We start from the raw sequence: 18,037 nt of genomic DNA on the forward strand, positions 1-18,037 counted from the left end.
GGCCAACACTCAATAAATTACTTTTCAAATTAGGAACATACAATACATTAGATATTGTTTCCACAAAACCATTCTTGGTTTTTATTTTAATGTCACCTTTTCTCATTACTTTCACAGTAGAATGATCACCAAAACTCACAGTGGATTGAAAATTTTCATTAAGATGAGAGAAAGAAGACTTACTACCACTCATATGGTTGCTACAGCCGGTATCCATATACCAAACATCTGGCTCAATTTTCTTTTCATCTTCAGCAACCATTAATAATGTTTCACCTTCCTCCTTTTCTGCAAAGTTTGAACTTTCTCCTTTTTCTCTGTTATTTGGCAGCCTAGTATAACATTCAGATTGATAATGACCAAATTTATGACACATGAATCATTCTACCTTCGATTTATCACGGGCTCCTCCTCTGCCTTTTCCTTGAAATTGATCATTATTGGCTCTGAAATTAGTGGACCTGCCTCTGCCTCTGCCTCTGCCTCTGCCTCTGCCTCTGCCTCTGCCTCTGCCTCTACCTCTACTCCTTCCTCGAAAATTATTGGAACGAGTATCGGTAGAAGCCTTTAATGCTTGCTCATCTGCATCTTCCTGTTTGAACTTTTGTTCATGCACCACCAATGAGCTCTGCAATTCATCAAGTGATAAATCATCTATATCTTTAGATTCTTCTTTAGCACAAACAACAAAATTAAATTTTGCTGTTAACGATCGAAGAATTTTTCTATGACAGTTATTTCTGTTGTCCTGTCTCCATGAATTCTCATCTTGTTGACAATGGTCATTATGTGAGAGAAATAATCTGCAATTGACTTTCCTGACTTCATTCGAAGTGTTTCGAATTTCGAACGTAAAGCTTGAAGCTGCTGCCTCTTTGCTCTTGCAGAGCCTTGATACTTCTTTTTCATTGAGTCCCAAATATCCTTGGAAGATTCTTTGCAAAGAATCTTTTCCAAGATGGAATGATCAATGGCCTGAAAGAGATAATTTTTTGCCTTTAAATCCTTCAGTTTTGTCGCTTCATGAGCTACTCGTTGTGCTGCTATCAACTGAGCTCCTTCAGCTGGTTCGACAACGCCATTGGTAACTATGTCCTAATATTCCTTGGATTGAAGGAAATTCTCCATCAACATGAACCAATGATCATAGTGACCGTCGAAACGTAGAATGGCTGCTTGCACAAAATTAGAATCTGTGGCCATGATTCTTCACTTTTTTTTACAACTCTATTCCCTCACGTGTTTAACTCTCAACCTAGCTCTTGATACCACTGATAGAATATTGAAACTCTAAAATTTAAACACGTAAAAAATATTGAAAAGGGAATGCTTCATATTTCTTCAATACACCAAGCCTATTAATAGGTGTTGCAAAATCGGCAAGTATATCATTTGTTTCAAGTAATAAAAGTGATAAGTAAAGATCGTTCCCTCGAGGATTAATGCACCAAGTACTAATTTAACTATTTCCCTTGATTTGGAAGAAAAATAGGTTTGATTGTGAATTTGATTGATTGTCGTAATTTTAAAAACAGAATTTTAAAAGCAATTAAATTCAAACGCATGCAAGAATATCAAGAATGACAAGAAATTATGAGATTGAGTAAAAATTGTAAAAAGACTGTAGCCAGAATGCTCTTCACCTCCGATCCTCCCTTATATTCCTATATTGTATTTAATAATTAACTAGGTTATTAGCTCAGCCAATTCATTATTTTCCTATAAAATAGTTGAACCCTAATGTCTAAGTGATTTCAACCCTTTAACCCAATTAGAATCCTAGTGTCCTAGTAATTCCTCTTGAATTAAGCAGTAAGCAAATGAATTAAAAGTCTGCAATCTATGTAAGCCTATGTCTAGGTCATGCACAAATTGCTATTCTACCCTTGTCCAGACTAAAACCCCAATATGTCTATTGTGAGCCCTAACCCTCAAAACCCTATAATAGAGCGATCAATTCTATCAAGGATATGGAAAAATTAACTCAGGTAGAATAAAACTAACTAAACTAATTAAATTATAAAAATAATTTAAGAACTATAAATGATTCACATCGGGTCCGTGATCCCAACTAGAAAAAAAAATTAGTCAAACATATATGACTCTAACAAATTAAAATAGTAAAAAGAATTCATAACAAAGAAAGAAAAGAAAAAGATGAAGAAGAAAGTTCAATGGTTTTCAATCTTCAAGTTCTCCGGAATCCTGATCTCCAGCGTGAGTCTCCTCCTCTTGAATATTGTTGCCTCCGTCGAATTGTGTTTTTGAGTTTCCAAGAGATGCCTTTTTATAGAGATGAAAACCATATCTTTTAATTTTCCATCATATCTTCAATGGAATCTTCACTAGGATCTCTAATCATATCTTTTATCCAATCTTTCAAATCTTTCCCTGTATATTTAATGGAAAAGTTTCCTTACAAATATTCATAGGAAGATTTGATAAGATCTTCAATGATTCAGAAATCCAAAGCAACTCTACTTGATATCTCCAATATATCTCTTTATTGAGCTGAAATATATTGCAAAATATAAGAAATCTTATGAGAATATTATTGAAAATAAAATTAAAATTTAATTATAATTCTCATAACTTTTAATTACTTTTAAATCAATTTCATGCTCATATTAACTCTTAATATAAATTGAAGACTCATCAAACAATTCCCAGATTTAGACATTGTTGTCCTCAGCAATAAACTAGAATAAACACTTTGAAGCAGGAACGTAACCTTGTGAGAAGAGACACATAAAATTCAATCATAACATCACATCAAACAAATAATTTGGAGCAAAAGCTCAGGTGTGCCTTTGTGTGGGAAAAATATGTCCTAGGTGTGTTGGATGCAACCAAGAGGGTTGGCAACCCTTAGCTTGGCTTGAGAGTGTTTCTCAAGGCCTGGAGCCTTCAGAATCCACTGAGAAATTTTAGTTCTTGTGTGAGAGGAGTTGGTGAACTCCTATGTTCGGCTTGAGAAATGTTTTGAATCTTGGAGCAGTTTAGGCACTAGGATAGTTTTGGATATTTTGATTTATTGTGTGTTAGACGTGTGTTTGGATAACACTGTTTTGAGATCAATAAAATATCAACAGGTACTTCAATATAGACGTAGCATCCCATTGCACTAAAGGGTGTGAACTATGATATATCGTGTCTTTCTTTTTAATTTAATTTATGAATTTTCTGAATAGGAATTGAAAGTAACAATATTTGTGGTTCGAAAGTGCTAGTTTTCTGTTGTATTTAAAAAAATAATGTAACAGGTTTACCAATTTTGATTTATAATATAGAAAGATCAGTAGCATTTTAATAATTTTTTTGATCATTAGACGTTAATTATTTTCTGAATTGCGTAAGAAAGTTTGTTGCTGCGACTTTACGTTTAAGGCGTTTTTGCAAAAATCTCAAAAACCCAAATTAAAAAAATCCAATGACTAAAACCATAAACATTTAGAAAAAAATGAAAATAAAAACATTTGAAAAACGTCTCTGACAGTGAGAAAGAAAATGAAAGCTTCATCTTGTTCAGTTTTTGTCCCTGTTGCTGCGCGATCCTGTTCAGTGTTAAGCTTCATCTTGCTACTGCCAGTTTTCGTTCTCCTCCCGACTGCTACCTAAAGACGTCTCTCACTCTGATTTGTGTTTTCCCCTTTCCTTTTACTGTTATTGTAAAAGAGAAACTTGGATAGTGTAAAAGATAAACTTTTTGTCAACTGAACTCGTGGCCCTGGTAGGTGTAAAGTTAATCACATTAGTGAGTTTTCTTTTTCTTTTTTGTAAAACACTATTAAGAAAGTTTACTTGTGGCCCTCATCATTCTAGTAAAATACTAGTAAAAACTCGTGGCCCTCATAATTCTTATCATTTTTTTTTCTTTTTGTAAAAGGTTGTTTTGTTTTTTTTCCTTTTTTTAAAAGGCTGTTATTTTGTTTTTCTTTTTCTTTTTGTAAAAGATTGTTATGAATTTGGAATCTTATGACTTTTCTATTATATTTCAGTTTCACAATTGATATAAATTATTTTACATGCATATATATGGTTGAATAAAATTTTGTATCTTAGGTAACAAGATTTTACGATCCGTGTCGATCTCACGATTTACGATTCTTTTACTCTCTATCGATCCTGCGTAAAATCTCAATTTTAACAATATTAACATAGGCAATAAACTATTATTTCTATATTTTATATCATTAATACAGTATATTGACCACAACAATTTTTTATTTATTTATTCTATTGTTGAAGTAGGAGACAAAGTTGAGTATGAACAGAGCTGCTGAGGAAGAAGTTTGACATCATTAATATAATATTATTAAAGTCTATTATAGACTACATTTAATATTAAGTTACAAATCTCTTACCTATTTTTTTTTTTTTTTTTTTAATAATTGTGCGGTATAAAATTCAAATGAAAAATTTAATTTAAAATTTACGTTACAACTTGATTTTTTTTTCGTATATCTCACTAGTAATAAACTAATTCACTAATTAAGTTGGAAGAATTTCCGGTGAGCTTGGTAGTTTTCAACTTTTATTATAGTCTCGAGGAGGACCAAATCCTTGAGGTAGTGTTTGGTTGAAGGTTTATTTTGGGATTGATGAAAAAATGTAAGTGGATATTGAAAAATACCATGTTTGGATCAAGTTTTTTCAAAAAATACTAGGCAAATAGGATAGATGAGAAAATGACTTTTGTGTTGATTTTTGGATGGAATTCACTGTTACGGAATACCACTTGAGATGTGGTATTTTGAGATAACTGGGGAAGTGAAAAACAGGTGCAAAGTTTCTCCCGAACATAGATTTTGCATATTTAAATAAATTTCAGATAATATTTCGATCAACCAAACAACTTTTTTTACATTTTTCTACTAAACTCACTTTCCAACCATTTTCCCATCAATTATATTTCCCTAGTAAAATTTTTTTTCTCCCGAACCAAATACTACCTGATTGTTATTCTTACTTTCTTAATTTGTGTGTAAAGAGAATGTCCCATTTTTAAAGAGAGAGACACACATATGCACCTTTAGCCTAATCATTAAAGGCTCAAAAATCTATTTGGTCCACTAAAAGTCCACCAAAAATATATAATTTTCGTAAGATCTTGAACCAAAATATCCAAAAAAACAAAGGTCAACAATACTATATAAAAGCCACAAATTTGTTATCTTATTCTGCAGTAGTTAGAAGTTAGACTTAATTTTCATAAGATCTCAACAAGACTATATAAAAGCCATAAATTTGTTATCGTATGCTGTAGTAGTTTGAAGTTATACTGAATTTTCGTAAGATCTTGAAAGGTCAACAAGACTATATAAAAGCCATAAATTTGTTATCGTATTCTACAGTAGTTAGAAGTTACACTTAATTGTTAAAGAAATATAAAAATTATTAATATAATCTCATTCAACGATTTTAGATTTTAGGTTAAATTAATTCTTTACGTGATATTAGAGAGCCTCCGTGATCAGATAGTTAAGAATTCGATCTTCATTGCCTCCTACTTAGTTAATAATTAATTAACTCTGATGGAGTTTCTTAGCACATGTGTCCGTCCAGTCCAATGGGCTATCGTGTGAAGGAATGTGTTAGATAATAGTATAAAATATTAAAAAAGGCCCTCACCTAACAGATTAAGCTTAAGTTTTTGGGTTGAATTAGTTCAAGGGTGTTTGCGGTCTGGATTGGATCGGTTTTGAAGTAAAAATCATTTAATCCAATCCCTTCAATTTGATCATTTAATCATCCATTTGGTTTGGATTTTTTTTAAATCTGATACAATCCAATCCAATTTTATTCTGTTTGGATTGCATCGATTTTCAATTTTTCGAAAAGTCTAAAATTTTAGCCATACAAATCACTAGCTATATCAAAATAAATCCATTCAAAGTTACAAACCACTGAAAAATTCAAACTAAAACAAGTCTTAAAACTCATGAAGAGTTAACATAGATTAATAGACAATAAAAACTAAAACAACATAGTTTGCTATTGATAACATCCAAGATTTCAAGTTACCATCTTTCCAAAATAATCAATACATAATCAGTGGGTCGGTTTGGATTGGATCAGTTTTCACCAACCAAACCGAAAACCGATCCAATCCAATTAAAACTTGTGATTTTTTTTTGTTTTTGATTTTTTGATTTTCGGTTATCAGTTTTTGATTCGGTCACCGCAGATTGATTCAGTTTGGATTAGTTGATGAAAATCCCTAGTTTTTTACATAATATCAGAGCCTTCGTGACCAAATAATCACAAGCTTGATCATAACTGCCCTATTTAATTAATTCAGTATTGTGTGGAATTTCTTAAAACAGACAGGTGGATCTATACATTGTCCACCCTTCTTTAAATTAATTTTGATAAGATCTTGAAAGGTCAACAAAACTATATAAAAGCCACAAATTTGTTATCGTATTCTGCAGTAGAAAGTAACACTTGCAGGTTAAGGCAAAACATGGCACATGCTCAACTATCAGTTGTGAGTTCTTATTCATCAACTGCTCTCACTAATGTTTTTGAAACTGGCAAGCTATGAAGCATCGATTCTAGCATGGCGTTTTCGATATGTTTTCAATACGAGATGTCAATATGTCGGTACGATACGATACATTTCCGATATGTTTCCGATACGCGTATCTGATATGTTGGAAAAAAAAACTTCTGAGTATCGGTGCTTCGTAGCTGGCAAGTATACCACCAAGCTGCAAAGGGTCGATTCTGATTCATGCACAGACAATGGTACTCTTTTGGATTCCTCTACCTCTCTCTTATAATTAAGTTTTATCTTCTTCTTTTTCTTGCTATATGAGGCTTTGTTCACTGTGTGTAATTTTTCTATGTTCAGTTTTACCACCGAAATCACTCTTGATTGCCACTCCTCTTGAAGCTGGAGAATTCTCACTTCTGTTGTTCTTGCATGGCTATCTTCTTAACAATTCATTTTACTCTCAGTTTATCCAACACATTGCTTCTCATGGTTTCATTGTCATTGCTCCTCAGGTTAGTGCACATTTGACACCTTACCGTGTATATACATTTTTTGTTTTTGTTTTTGTTTTTGCTTTTGTTTTCGTTTTTTTTGTTTTTTAAATTGATGTGCATATATATCCAATACATTGCTTCTCATCGTTTCATTGTCAATGATGTCCCAAATGAACGAATCAGATTTGTTTACTATTTATTAGCCAACCATTAATGAATAAATTAAATTGATTATTTTTACAAACGGCAAAAGAGCTTAGGCTGGGATCCTGGAGAGAATTTTTGGGTTAGAGTTGGATAATTGTGACGCCACTCAAGTCAAGATTAGTCTCTTACGTGTGTGCACCCCTTTCCTCGCTTTGGTTGTGAGGATACCCAATAAACGTAACTCGTCCGAAAGAGTAATTAGGGACATGGAATAACTTTTTTGTTATTATTTTTGTGCCAATAAATCTTAATGGTATAAGCTTAACTTATCTTAGTTTCATAGTATATTGATTTCATAATATCAAATCACATCAAATAATTCATAATTATTAGAATTCAATCTCATAGTAGTCCCACATATATTAGGCCATTATCTAACATAGCATTGTGAAAAAAAAAAAAAACCTTTTATAATATAATTTTTTTTAGAAGTTACTCTTTCTAACTCATGATCAGGAAAATATCAAAATAAATTTTTTGAGGTTTTTTTTTTCTATTTTGAAAAATTATCTTTTTTTTTTTTTGGAGGTTACAAGGAATTGAACACAACACCCTACACTACACACACTCTTAACACACACACCCCACACCACTAGGCTATCTAACTATTATACATTCGTTTAATTATATTTTTAATTAATACAGCAGTAACAAATGGCTGTTTCCATTAGCTTGCTTGTTCCTCTGTTGTCATTGAATGGCATGTACATCCTTGTTTTTCTCCATTTGCTTCACTTATATTTCTAAGCCCAATTAGTCCAATACAGCACTTGAAATGGGCCTAATTAAATTGGCAGGCAATGTTACCTTATTATAGTTTTAGATATTTTCACCGTGTATGTTCTTGTTTAATGCCTAAATACACAACACCTTTAGTGTACATAATAAGTAAGGGATAATATGTTATATAATATAAAATCATTGAAGTCCATCACTTAAGAGCTTGAGCTTTTAGGTGAGATAGTTGATTACAGGGTTACGAGTTTAATCCTCAATACCGCCCCTCCTTTCTAGTGGAATTAAGTCCGCGCACGATAGAACAAAAAAAAAAGCTTATGCAATATCCATGTTTCAAGCCCAAAGAGTTCTTACGTGAAGAGATATCTTAAAGAAATGAAACATGACAACTTGCTATTTGTTTAGAATTCCATGTAATGTGTACACAGAAATGAAACAACAGATTAAAAAGAAGACTCTGATCTTTACCATGTAAAGCATTATGTTTATGTGGAGTTCCTAATCTAGAGGACATATTCTTCAAGGGAACTCGTTTATTTTGTATACTTCAGGTGTTATAGATTCAGTTAGGCATTAAAATGTTGTCCTCATGTAAATTCTTTGTTTAAAACCTACTTAAATGTAGAAACACCTTAAGCATACAAACTAAACAAGTGAATACCTTAAATGGACATCTCTGAATTTGTAATTATATGTAAAATATGTACATGATACAGATTAGATTCTTCCCTGTTTCTTTATTGTTTCATAAAGCTCTACAAATAGGAATAGTTTTGTCAGTAAAGTATAATATAAAACTATTAGAGTGAACTTCACTTAACAGCTTGAGCTTTTAAGTGAGATGATTCAATAATATGGTATAATAGCTAGTGACCAAGTGGTCAAGAGTTTGGTCCTTACTGCATATCCACCCTTCAAGTCTAATGAACTCTTGTATGTAGGGATGTGTCAAAGATATCTAATATAAAACCATTAAAATGCCTTTCAATTAACATCTAGTTCCGGGGTAGGCTGCATTGAAAAACATTGAGCTTTGGTATGGCATGCTATTGATTTGAAATTTTGAATACTGCTTATAATTACTTATAGTCTCCCTTTTAAATCTTGTTTTAACTTTACAGTTGTATGTATTTGCTGGACCTGATACAAGTGATGAGATTCATTCTGCAGCTGCAATAACAAATTGGCTATCTGAAGGACTGTACAAATTTCTTCCACCAAATGTGAGACCAAATTTTGGAAAGTTAGCACTTGCAGGTCATAGCCGTGGAGGCAAAACAGCATTTGCTCTTGCAATGAGAAAATTAAACATCACCACTAATCTCAAGTTTTCAGCCTTAATAGGAGTTGATCCAGTTGATGGAATGGACAAAGGAAAGCAAAATCCACCACCAGTTCTCACATATGTTCCTCATTCATTTGATTTTGATATGGCAACAATGGTTATAGGTTCAGGTTTAGGTGAATTGAAAAGTAATCCTTTGTTTCCCCCTTGTGCCCCTAAGGGTGTCAACCATGAGAACTTCTTTAATGAATGTCAGAAACCTTCTTGGTATTTTGTGGCTAAGGATTATGGCCACTTTGACATGCTAGATGATGATACCAAGGGAATTAAGGGTGTAGCTACCTATTTTCTATGCAAGAATGGAGAATCAAGGAAACCAATGAGGAGTTTTGTTGGAGGAGCTATAGTTGCATTCTTGAAAGCTTACTTGCATGGTGATAATGGGGAATTATTGGCAATTAGAGACAAGCATGAGAATCTACCTGTAGAGATCAAATTTGATTATTTTGTGTGAAAATCAGAGAAGATAGGGACTATATGTTTCTGTTATCATGACCCTTGTAATTGAACTTAGCATGCTATAGCCAATTTTACAGATACATATTAGATAAAAGTATAAAAGCACATCATGTATAATATATTGAGGAGAAACATTTATCATTTTAAAGTACACAACTCTGTATCATCTTAAGTGAAATAATTTGTTTTGGTGCATATTTATTAACCATTTATATTCTCTTTCCTCCACAAAGGCCTTATTTATTTATTTAATTAATTTTGATGTTAGAGTTTATGTCGGATTGAGATAGAAAATGATCATAGAATGGACATGTCACGTAATTTTATGTGAAATTCTCTCAAATTATTTATAAATAGATCAACAATAACTAGAGACGAAAAAGACAAAAGCAGAAATTTATTTAAAAAAAAAAACCAAATAACAAAAGGAAAAGAATAAACCATAAGAATAAAAAAATGAAAAAGGTGTAAAAAATTAAAATAGAATTATATGAAATAGAACATCAAAAGGGTTTTAGGCTTACTTATTGACGACATGATTTTTGATATCTCAGTTGGAGTGCTTGCTCCGGTATTCCTGCAAAGGTTGAAGGACATCACTCCCTTTCACAACTTTTGATAGGGCAAGTTATGGAGTAACGATTTTTCAACACACTGTGAATGCCCTTTTCCATCATGAGCCTATGGTTTAGGCCTACACTGTTACTCACACTAATCAGTTTACAGATATCTAACCCCAAATCAAATGATCACTTAATTAGATGGGCTTTATACTGCACCCCAAATGGATCATGACTTAACCCATTTTTATCAAAACAAGAAAAACTACAATTAATTGAAGCCCACAGTGATTATAAAAATTCTAATATTTTCTCACTTGGGCAAAATCAATTGTAAAATTTTAATTAAAAATGAAAAAGAAAAAGGAAAAAAAGTTATTTGAAAATGAATCTCAGGCCTAGAAGAATTTTTATAATGTGTCCACATTTTGAGAAAACACATAATCCTAGGTGCGATATCTGAATATGACACCATCCAACTAAAGTCAAATAACAATGAATCAGACGGTGATTATATCATTTATCGATATAAGACCTTTCATGGTCACAAATGTTACTTGACTCAGTCGACTAGTCATTAGTGTGGAGTGTAGCAAGAAAATAGCATGCCAATATGATCCAACAACAGCCAAACTACTATTTTCTCTATCAGTTCTCAAATGCTTTAAAGCCAGAGAAATTTCATGGTTTATCAAAAATCCATCATAGAATAAAATATGGTGTTGACCACGGGCCCTGTGGTCTTAATAACACCATTATGTCTCAAACTCTCATATAGTGTCAACCACAAACATGATGGTTACAACGACACTTAGTTCCAAAATCATGCCTCAAACTCCAATATAGTGTCAACCATAGACATGGTGGTCCTAACGACACTGAGTTCCAAAATCTCAATACCATGCCTCAAACTCTATTATAGTGTCAACCACATGCATAGTAGTCTCAATGACACTGAGTTCCAAAATATCTCACAATTGATAAACACAAATACATATACTCAATATATACAATAATAAAAGTCAAATCCTTATCAATTATTCAAAATAAAATTTGTTTGTTAACCAAATATCAATTATATCCTAAATAAATGGCTCAACATGACAAGAAAATAATAAATGACTTAAACTCTCACTAATCAACTAAATCAAAGGAACTCACGATGCTCATATTCTTCGCCTAAGTCCTTTGGTTAGAGAGTCAATCAACATTCTCAACAACTAAGTCATTCATATACAATACAAGAAAAAAGGAATTTTCTCTCATTGATCTTAAGGTAAATATACTAACAGAATTATTTTCATCCTAACTCAAGAAGGTCACTACCTCATAAAATCACCGTTAAAATAAAATAAAATCCATAAGTAATAACTTGAGAATTTAACATTAAATTCATTTTTCCATTACCAAAAATATAATAATACCCAAGCTGATCCAAACAAGATATAAAATTCAAAACCCTTCATGAGGAGGCCTTATAGAAAGTTTATTTCAAAACGAACTCATATCATGACATGAAAACTGAGTAAATATATATATCTCCCACTAACTCCACAATAACTACAAGATCACAAAAAATCAATTATATCTCTCCCACTAAAAAATATGTCAAGTATACTCTCTATATTAATTATAGGCTAACTTTAACGCAGTGCCCTATTTAGACAAAAATTCATAAGGAAAAATTTAGATCTCATCTCTATAATTATCATAATTCAATCCAATCAATAATTTTATCACGATATTGTTATCATTCATATCAAAAGTATATTTATTACATAAATGCAATTATGTTAATTACGGGCAATAAAGTAATTTGAACAAAATAATTAACATAATATAAACTCTCTTTGGGCAGAGTACAAAGTACATAATTATTTCACATCATTTGAAATTTTATCTCAATGCAAATTTCAAAAATTGATACATATAATAACTTCCTTTGAGCAGGTAATTGCAAACAATATCTTTTATTAGTAGAGATCTCTGACAGTTCACAAATAACATTTTGAATAATCATACCCAAATTATATGAAAACCTTATAGAATATTTTCCCAAATTCATATTGCATTTACTAAACTACAATTTATGTCACAAATTTTAATCCCCAATATTATCAATTATATACCATAGCTCACTAATTAAACTTAATTTAGAGAGTACATGAAATCTATGCTAAAATAGGGAGTATAATAAACAAATAAAAATAAATAAAAAATAAAAATAATAGTCAAAGTAATAATATAGAATATATATATATATATATATATATGATATAAATAAATTATTATTATTATTATCATTATTATATTTTCTATAAATAAATAAATTAGTATATTAATAAATAAGTAAAGAAATAAATTTCATTTATGTTACATGTGTTACTACATAAAATTATATGGGCAACATTGAATGTAATATATGATAAGACTTATGATGAATACTATTTACTTATAAAAATTAAATAACATATGGTAAATAAAATAATTAAATAAAAGAATAAATTTTAATAAAATATATATATATATATATATTAAATTAATTTCTTAAAATTTATTATTACATTAAAATTCTAATTAAATATTTTTTTAAAAATATTCTAAATTTTTAATAATAAAAATATTATAACTATTTTAATTAAATGAATATTATAAATAAATTAATGTAATAAAAAAAATATACATGGCAAGGAGGGGGCCACGTGGGTCACCCCTCCAAACCCACATCCTAAGTGAAATGAAGAAATACCAATGAGGTATGAGTAATGATGTAAAAAATAAAAAAAATAAAAAAAAAGAAACGTAAAAAGAAAGAAAGAAGTGGTGAGTCATCATATTGCATCTATATAAATTGATAGCAACAGCACCATTCAGTGGTCATTTTCAAGCAATCAAGAGTAAATTTCGTTACTTTGTTACAGTGAAGGGATCAAGCAATCAGAGTAAATTTCGTTGCTTTGTTACGGAGATGAAAAAAAAAGAGACGTAGAAATAAGTAAAAGGTAATATTGAGAGAGTAAAATCTTATCTCTACTTTCTTCTCTTCAATCATATTTTTATATATATATTTAGAAAGTTATATGGTGTTGTTATGCCAAAATGTTCTCTTAATTTCTTCTCTTCTTTAGTAATGTTTTTTATCTATAAATTTTACCTTAATCTTTCTTTTAATTTTGTTATGCTTGTTATGTTAATATGATTCTTTCAGATTTTGAATTTTTATTTTGATACCAATTGAATATTAAAAGAATGTGTAAATTTTATCTTAATAATACTGCTGTGAAGTGACCCACAAAGTTTGGGATCAAAAGGTTTGAGGGTAAGGGAAGCCTTATCATGGCTTGAGCTCCGCCATATTATAACCTTTCACATGCAGGAAACCCACAAAATTGGGAATTAAATTAGCTACAGATAAATATTACGAGATTGCATATTAATATTTGTGATATTATTCCAATTTATGAGAATTACTTGAGAGATTAATATTTTCCGTTATCACGGCTGGAAATGGTTATAGTTCAAAAATCTCAATATTACTGAGAATTATCTCATATTATTTTATTTTGTGCTAACCTTTCCAGAAAATCATCATGGCTAACTTGTCTTTTTCTGGAGAAGGATGGACTGTGAATGTTTATTTTTATGACGATCGTTGGGAATTTTACATAACAGTTGGAAACCAAGGAGCGGCAACCATATTCCATGCAGACAGTGTGGAGTCCTATACCTATAGGCTAGATTAGTCTGAGAAGTATGTAAGGAATAAACAATGTAACTTGATGTAGTAGGAATGTAATATATATGTGTGGAACCGTTGTAAAATATTTAGGATGTAATATATTTGTACTAACTTACATCCATGTGTAATAAATGAAGGATGTTAGCGTTTTTAGTTAAATTTTTTTAGATTTATTTTTATTATACTCTTATTTAATTATTATAGTTTAAAAAAAAAATTATACGATATTCTTTATACTAGAAAAATCTGAGGTTGTTACATTTTATGGTATCAGAGCAGCGATTCAGATAAATAAAAGACCTAAACTATTATAGTTGCCTGGTATTTTGTCATAGATCATGCATATTTTGAGTTATTTTAATGAGCCTGATCAACTTACTATCATAAAACAATATATATAGATCTATGGCAGGTACAAGGCAAGTATCTTCTTCAACTTCTGAACCAGAAGTTAACCCGGTAACAGATGCAGTTACCCGAGTGGCAGAAGCTCTTAGAGAACAAACTGTAACTAATTAGCAAATTATCCAGGAACTGAGGGAGGATCGTGCAACCAGAAATCAAAACCATAATTCTGAAAGTGAAAATGGACCTAGAATTGCAAATACTCAAAGAGGACTTAATTCTGATTATAAAGGACTCACTGAATTCCGTAAGCATAAACCTTCTATTTTTCGTGGAGATTATAACCCTGAGGTAGCCATGGAATGGGTGAAAGAACTTGAGAAAATATTCTTAGTAATGGACTTTCCTAATACTCATCGTGTAAACTTTGCCACATACTTGTTGATTGGAGAAGCAGAACATTGGTGGACAAATACCAAAAGATATTACCAAAGCCAAGAAACAGAGATTATGTGGACAATCTTTAAAGATGCCTTTTTAGAAAAATACTTTCCTCAGAGTGTAAGAAACATAAAAGAAATAGAATTCCTTGAACTGAAACAAGAAAACATGACTGTTGGAGAATATGTGGCAAAATTTGAAGAATTATCCAGATATTCTAATTATGTACATAATCAGCCTAATGAAGAATGGTTAACGACTAAATTTGAATCTGGACTAAAACCTGAATTAAAAAGTATGATAATAGGACACCAAATTCGGAATTTTTCATCATTAATAAATAGGTGCAGAGACATTGAAGCAAGCATGAAGGAAGCTGAGGAGGGAAGAGAGAAAGACAGAGTTTCAAGTCAGAGAAAGAACGATGACAACAACAAAGGGAGGTTTTCACAGGCACAAAACTCAGGGAATAACTTTGCTAACAACAGAGGAAGGAAGAATATAGGACAGATGAACTCTCAGATTCAGGTATGTCCAAAGTGCAAAAAGAATCATGCTGGAGAATGCCTAGCAGTAAGAGGCGTATGCTTTAAGTGTGGAAAGCCTGGACATATGTTGAGGCAGTGTCCTCAGAATCAAGGTCAGAATTCACCAATTCAACCTGCAACAAGAGGAAGAGTTTTCACTCTTAGTGGTCAGGAAGCGGCTCAAACTTCAAATTTGGTTCAAGGTACTGGTCTAATACAAGATTCTCTTATAACTGTACTGTTTGATTCTGGAGCTACTCATTCTTTCATATCCTTATCTTCTACTCAAAAGTTAAAATTACCAATATCCAATCTATCTTCTTATCTTGAAATTTTTCTTCCTACTGGAGAGAAAATTTCCACATTTCAAGTTTGTAAAAATTGTCCTCTTCAAGTCGAAGGGAAAGAGTTTAGAATAGATTTAGTTTGTTTACCTATGATTGACATTGATGTAATCCTTGGTATGAATTGGTTGTCTGCAAACTGTGTGGTCATTGATTGTCATAAAAGAAAGGTTATTTTCTCAAAAGAGTCAGAACTCCCAAATGGATCTTTATTCTTATCAACTTCTCAACTTAGGAAGAATTTGTTAAATGGAGCACAAGGATATGTTCTCTTTAATCTTTCAGAAGCAAAGGCTAAACCTGATGCAACCAGTATCTCTATTGTCTCTAAATATTCAGAGGTTTTTCCGGATGAAATTCCAGGTTTACCCCCAAACAAAGAAATTGAATTCTCTATTGACCTAATACCTGGGGTTGGGCCAATTTCTATTGCACCCTATAGGATGTCACCTCTAGAGCTTGTTGAACTAAAGAAACAATTAGAGGAACTTCTATTAAAACAGTTCATCAGACCAAGTGTGTCACCTTGGGGAGCACCAGTACTCTTTGTTAAGAAAAAATATGGAAGTATGAGGTTGTGCGTGGATTATAGGCAACTAAACAAAGTCACCATTAAGAATAAATATCCTTTTCCTCGAATAGATGACCTTTTAGATCAACTAAGAGGAGCCACAATAATTTCTAAAATAGATTTGAGGTCAGGATATCACCAGATTAGAATTAAGAATGAAGATATTCCAAAAACAGCCTTTAGAACTAGGTATTGACATTATGAATATCTACTGATGCCTTTTGGATTAACAAATGCTCCAGCAGTATTTATGGATTATATGAATAGAATTTTTAGACCTTACCTAGATCAATTTGTAGTGGTATTTATAGATGATATTTTAATATATTCTAGGAATAAAGAAGAGCATAAGGAACATTTAAGAATAGTTTTACATATTTTAAAAGATAAGCAATTGTATGCCAAACTTTCAAAATGTGAATTCTGGACGGAAGAAGTTAAGTTCTTAGGGCATGTTATATCAAAAGAAGGAGTGACATTTGATCCTAGTAAAATTGAGGCTGTAATACACTGGGAGAGACCTAAGACTATCACTGAAATCAGGAGTTTTCTAGGATTGGCAGGATATTACAGAAGATTTATTAAGGGATTTTCACAACTAGTGTTACCTTTAACTAGGTTAACTAGAAAAGGAGTTCATTTTGTTTGGACACAAGAATGTGAAGATTGTTTTCAAGATTTGAAGAATAAATTGACATCTGCACCAATTTTAATAATCCCCGACCCTTTAGGAAAATTTCAAATTTACAGTGATGCATCTAAGAAGGGATTAGGATGTGTCTTAATGCAAGAAAGAAAAGTTGTAGCTTATGCATCAAGACAATTGCGACCATATGAGGAAAATTATCCAACTCATGATTTAGAATTGGCTGCAGTAGTTTTTGCCCTTAAGATTTGGAGACATTATTTGTATGGAGTCAAGTTTGAGGTTTTTAGTGATCATAAGAGTCTTAAATATTTATTTGACCAAAAAGAATTAAATATGAGGCAAAGAAGGTGGATAGAATTTTTGAAAGACTACGACTTTGAACTTAAATACCATCCAGGAAAAGCTAATGTGGTAGCTGATGCTTTAAGCAGATAATCTCTTCACATGTCACATTTAATGATCAAAGAAATGGAATTGTTGGAAAAATTTAGAGATATGAAATTATCTGTGACTGTATTGCCTCGAAGCTTAGGTATTAGTGAGATAAAAATAGATAATGAGTTGATAGGTAAAATTAGAAAAGCTCTACAGGAAGATTCTAGTTTGGAAAAATCTTTGAAACATGAAGGATTTACAAAAGGGGAAGATGATTTGGTGAAATTTCAAGGAAGGATTGTTGTACCTAAGAAGGAAGAATTAATGAAAGAAGTTTTGAATGAGGCACATAGCAGTAAGTTTACAGTTCACCCTGGCTCCACCAAAATGTATCAAGATTTGAAAAAGTTATTTTGGTGGCCAGGAATGAAAAAGGATATTGCTGAGTACGTTTCAAAATGCCTAGTTTGTCAAAAAGTGAAAATTGAACATCAAAAGCCTTCGGGATTACTTCAACCATTAGATATACCAGAATGGAAGTGGGAAAGTATAGCTACTGACTTTGTGATGGGTTTACCAAGAACCCAAGAGGGGTATGATGCAATCTGGATAATCATTGACCGATTAACCAAATCTGCTCATTTCCTACCAATTAAGGCTCAATATTCTATTGAGAGGTTAGCCCAACTGTATATAAAAGAAATTGTCAAACTTCATGGGGTACCTCTAAGTATTGTGTCAGAT

At 31.6% G+C, this 18,037-nt stretch overlaps 1 protein-coding gene across 1 annotated transcript; it reads left to right on the top strand.

The window, feature by feature from the left end:
* The first annotated feature begins 6,501 nt into the window (after nt 1–6,501).
* Nucleotides 6,502–9,900, top strand: LOC133313972 (chlorophyllase-2-like). Its single transcript, XM_061515399.1, has 3 exons — nt 6,502–6,750; nt 6,857–7,011; nt 9,060–9,900. The coding sequence occupies exons 1-3, from the start codon at nt 6,522–6,524 to the stop codon at nt 9,735–9,737; spliced, it is 1,062 nt and encodes a 353-aa protein (XP_061371383.1). The 5' UTR covers nt 6,502–6,521; the 3' UTR covers nt 9,738–9,900.
* Nucleotides 9,901–18,037: the final 8,137 nt, after the last annotated feature.

Source organism: Gastrolobium bilobum, unplaced genomic scaffold (assembly GCF_033153095.1).
Source record: "Gastrolobium bilobum isolate Gb01-03AN ecotype WA unplaced genomic scaffold, APGP_CSIRO_Gbil_v1 utg296138, whole genome shotgun sequence".
Classification (NCBI taxonomy): domain Eukaryota; kingdom Viridiplantae; phylum Streptophyta; class Magnoliopsida; order Fabales; family Fabaceae; genus Gastrolobium; species Gastrolobium bilobum.

What these genes read in the sequence shown, in the direction of transcription:
- LOC133313972 (XM_061515399.1), top strand. Translation starts at nt 6,522, where the DNA reads ATGTTTTTGAAACTGGCAAGCTATGAAGCATCGATTCTAGCATGGCGT. An exon ending in TGATTCATGCACAGACAATG is followed by an intron (nt 6,751 to 6,856) that starts GTACTCTTTTGG and finishes TTCTATGTTCAG; the next exon opens with TTTTACCACCGAAATCACTC. An exon ending in TCATTGTCATTGCTCCTCAG is followed by an intron (nt 7,012 to 9,059) that starts GTTAGTGCACAT and finishes TTAACTTTACAG; the next exon opens with TTGTATGTATTTGCTGGACC.